This window comes from Boleophthalmus pectinirostris, unplaced genomic scaffold (genome assembly GCF_026225935.1).
Source record: "Boleophthalmus pectinirostris isolate CB_2022bp ecotype Guang Dong unplaced genomic scaffold, ASM2622593v1 HiC_scaffold_1684, whole genome shotgun sequence".
NCBI classification, from domain to species: domain Eukaryota; kingdom Metazoa; phylum Chordata; class Actinopteri; order Gobiiformes; family Gobiidae; genus Boleophthalmus; species Boleophthalmus pectinirostris.
This window is the reverse complement of record NW_026571110.1, coordinates 1-3,441: the sequence shown is the minus strand read 5'-3', so window position 1 is coordinate 3,441 and position 3,441 is coordinate 1. Positions and strand designations below refer to the sequence as shown.

General features: G+C 45.2%; 1 protein-coding gene across 1 annotated transcript; it reads left to right on the top strand.

The window, feature by feature from the left end:
* Window positions 1-737: 737 nt before the first annotated feature.
* Window positions 738-2,008, top strand: LOC129408532 (nuclear factor 7, ovary-like; the record flags this gene model as incomplete). Its single annotated transcript, XM_055152238.1, has 2 exons — window positions 738-1,070; window positions 1,240-2,008. Coding segments are annotated over exons 1-2 (1,102 nt in total), but the record flags the coding sequence as incomplete, so codon positions are not given.
* Between the last annotated feature and the right edge of the window lie 1,433 nt (window positions 2,009-3,441).

Genomic DNA, 3,441 nt, shown 5'->3' with positions numbered 1-3,441 from the left:
AAAATAAAAACCTGAAACTTGCTGTTGTCGTTCTGGAGATTGGAACATGACAGAGACTCTCGTGTCTGGGATCTGGTTCACTGAAGTTACACGGAGCTAAACTTCTGATTTCAAGATTTAAACTCACCTCAAAACACAAACTAAGGCCAGAGCAAGAACCTGTCCAAACCTGTATTCAAAAGACTTTTTTTAAACTTTTGGACTTTTATTAACGGAGGCAAAAAGAGCCGCTGATTTAGATTGAACAAAAACTGCCCCAGTCACAAAGGACGCAGACCCTTCAGCTGTTCACTTTGCTTTACAACTCGCACTTCATCTTAATGCAGGTTTGTTCTTTTCTGCACTGAATCCTTCTCTTTATCTGTTCTCATGTTTTACTCTGAATTTCTGTGTTTCTTTTCTTTTTTGGGACTAAAGTTTTTTGGTTTTTTTTTCACATTTTGTAAAGAGTAAATCTCTTTGTGCGTTTGGATTAAAACATGTTCATTAAAGACACAGTGTGGTTTATTTTGAACTCTTTACTTCTAAACCCAGAAGCAGTCACATGACCTCGATGACAAACAGACTAAAGACAGTAAAGGTGTAAAATGGAGCAACAGCGCCCCCTGCTGCTGCTGCTGTTCCTCCTCCCACGTGTGAGTGATTCATTCAGAGTAAAGAGGAAGTGCTGAGTCAGTATTTGTCAGAGCGTTGGACACAGAGGACACAGCCGTGTGAGTCTGGACTCTTTGGTTCAAATGGAGAAGATCTCTGCAGTGGAGGACTTTCTGACCTGTCCTGTTTGTCTGGAGACCTTTAAAGAGCCAGTGTCTCTGGGCTGTCACCACAGCTTCTGCTCCGTCTGTCTACACAACTACTGGGACCAGAACAGCACCAGGACCTGCCCCGTGTGTCGCAGGAAGGTCTCGAAAGACTTTCTAGATGTGAACTTTGCTCTGAAGGAACTGACTCTGTCCTTTACACAGAAGGAGCAGGCTCCAGGAGGAGAGAGGCCTGTGGTGTGCTCCTCACACCCAGAGCAGACGCCTCTGTTCTGCCTGGACGAGAGGCGCGCCCTCTGTGTCCTGTGTGTGAGTTCTCTCTTCACTCGGGGCATAAGGTGGTGTCTGTGGACTCAGCTGTGAGTGAAGTGAAGGAGCAGCTGCGCTCACAGCAGCAGTCTCTGTCCCAGAGGAGAGAGCAGGCCTCACACGCACACACTCAGTGTGAGCAAATACAGGAGCTGGCACACACGCGCAGGTGGAGCTCTGTGAACGCCACATCAGGGGGGAGTTTGAGCGGTTACACCGGTTCCTCCAACAGGAGGAGGAGTCTGTGCTCAGAGCTCTGAGACAGGAGCAGAGCAGACAGGCCCAGGCCATAGAAGCACAGCTACAGCAGATCAGGGAGGAGCTGTGTACTATGGAGCAGAACCTCCAGACTGTGGAAGATCTACTGCAGAGACAGAGCGTGGACTTTCTCACACAGTACAGACACACTCACAAAGACACACAGACTCTGCTCTCACAGCACAGCCCACAGCTGGGACCAGGACTCCTGATAAACCAGGCCAAAGTCCTGGCCAACGTGGCCTTCAACGCCTGGAACAAGATGAGAGCCCTGGTGAGCTACAGTCCAGTCACTCTGGACCCAAACACTGCAGGCAGACGGATCCATCTGTCTGAGGATCTGAGGGGGGTGAGACGTGGAGACAAACAACAGGTCCCTGAAAATCCAGAGAGATTCTGTAAATATGCCTTTGTTCTGGGCAGTGAGGGCTTCAGCTCTGGCTCTCACCAGTGGGACGTGGAGGTGGGAGATCATCCGAGATGGAACATTGGTTTGGCCAAAGAATCTGTCGACAGGAAGGGAGAGATAGATATCACTCTGGAAAATGGACTCTGGTGTTTGGGCCTTTACAGGAGAAAATACTTTGGTTTTGGTAAAAAACTGTCCCTGAAGAGGAGACCTCAGAGGATCCGAGTTCGACTGGACTGTGATGAAGGGAAAGTGTTTTTCTTTGACGCTGGTGACATGTCTCTGATCTGCTCTCACAAACACAGATTCACAGAGAAAATATTTCCTTTTTTCTTTGTTGGTGAATCTGGTGACGCTAAAACCAAAGAGATTCAAATATTTTCCAGTGAAGATCATTAAACAGTTATAAACTTTTTTTTTTTAAACATTGTTATGATTTTATTTTATTTTTTATAAAATTACTATGTATAAGATAATTTTACAACTGTTTAACTGCCATTTTCATTTTCAACCATTAAAAAAAAAGAAACATTTTACCAGATCAAAATATGATGTAAACAGTTATTGTTGAAATCAGTTATTTTAATCTCAACAGAAATGAGCCTGTTCTTTTTTAAAGTGATGTTTCTGCTGTTGAATTCTTGTGTGTAAAGTGTCTGAACATAAAAACATTAAATTCCAAATGAAATGTGATGAAACGTGTCGTGTGTTGAACCTGTCAGAGTAAAACACAATAAAACCCTGTGAATAATCGAGCAATAAAAGACGCCGTTCAAACTGTAGAAAGTCAAACTGTGAGTCAAAGTTCACTGTTCAGACGACGACTCAGCTACATTTACTCCAGTCACTTTTAAATTGGACTTTTCAGATACTTTTCTAGTCTCCTACTCGAGTAATATTTGTAGTGTTACTGGAGTAAAAGTTGTGCTTCCTCTTCCCACTGTGAGTGAGTCTAAAGTGACAAAAGCTTCACGTGACAAAATGAAACGATTTGAACATTTGTGTTTGTCGCAGCTGCTTCACTTCTGATTTAGTTTGTCTCATTTTTGTGTCTGTTCTTTGAAAACACCAGATTCTGTCACTTATTTCATGTTTTGTCACGTTCACTTTTTATTTTTTATTTTTTTTAATGATAAATCAGATGTTACGTCCTGACAGTTTCTCTCTAGACTTGGACAGAGTTTATTGATCCACAGGGAAAATGACTTGGACACAATAACTCACACATCACAATAGATTACAATAACACAGAGTTAAAAAATAAATAAATTAATTAAATATTAAATTAAATGGGCTTCATTCTCGGCCTCTATTGTCGATGCGGCTGCTCGGAGCTGCGGGCGTAAGGTCTGTGGTGCCTGTCGCGGCGGCAATCCCCGAACCCGGTGGTGGACACTGGAAGTAAGGGATGCCATCAGGCTGAAGAAGGAGTCCTATCGGGCCTTGCTGGCTCGGGGGACTCCTGAAGCAGCTGACGGGTACCGGCGGGCCAAGCGTGCTGCAGCCCGTGTGGTTGCGGAGGCAAAAACTCTGAGCTGGGAGGAGTTCGGGGAGGCCATGGAGAAGGACTATCGGACGGCCTCAAAGAAATTCTGGCAAACCGTCCGGCGCCTCAGGAGGGGGAAGCAGTTCTTCGCCAACACTGTTTACAGTGCGGGGGGAGGGCTGCTGACCTCGACTGGGGACGTTGTCCAGCGGTGGAAG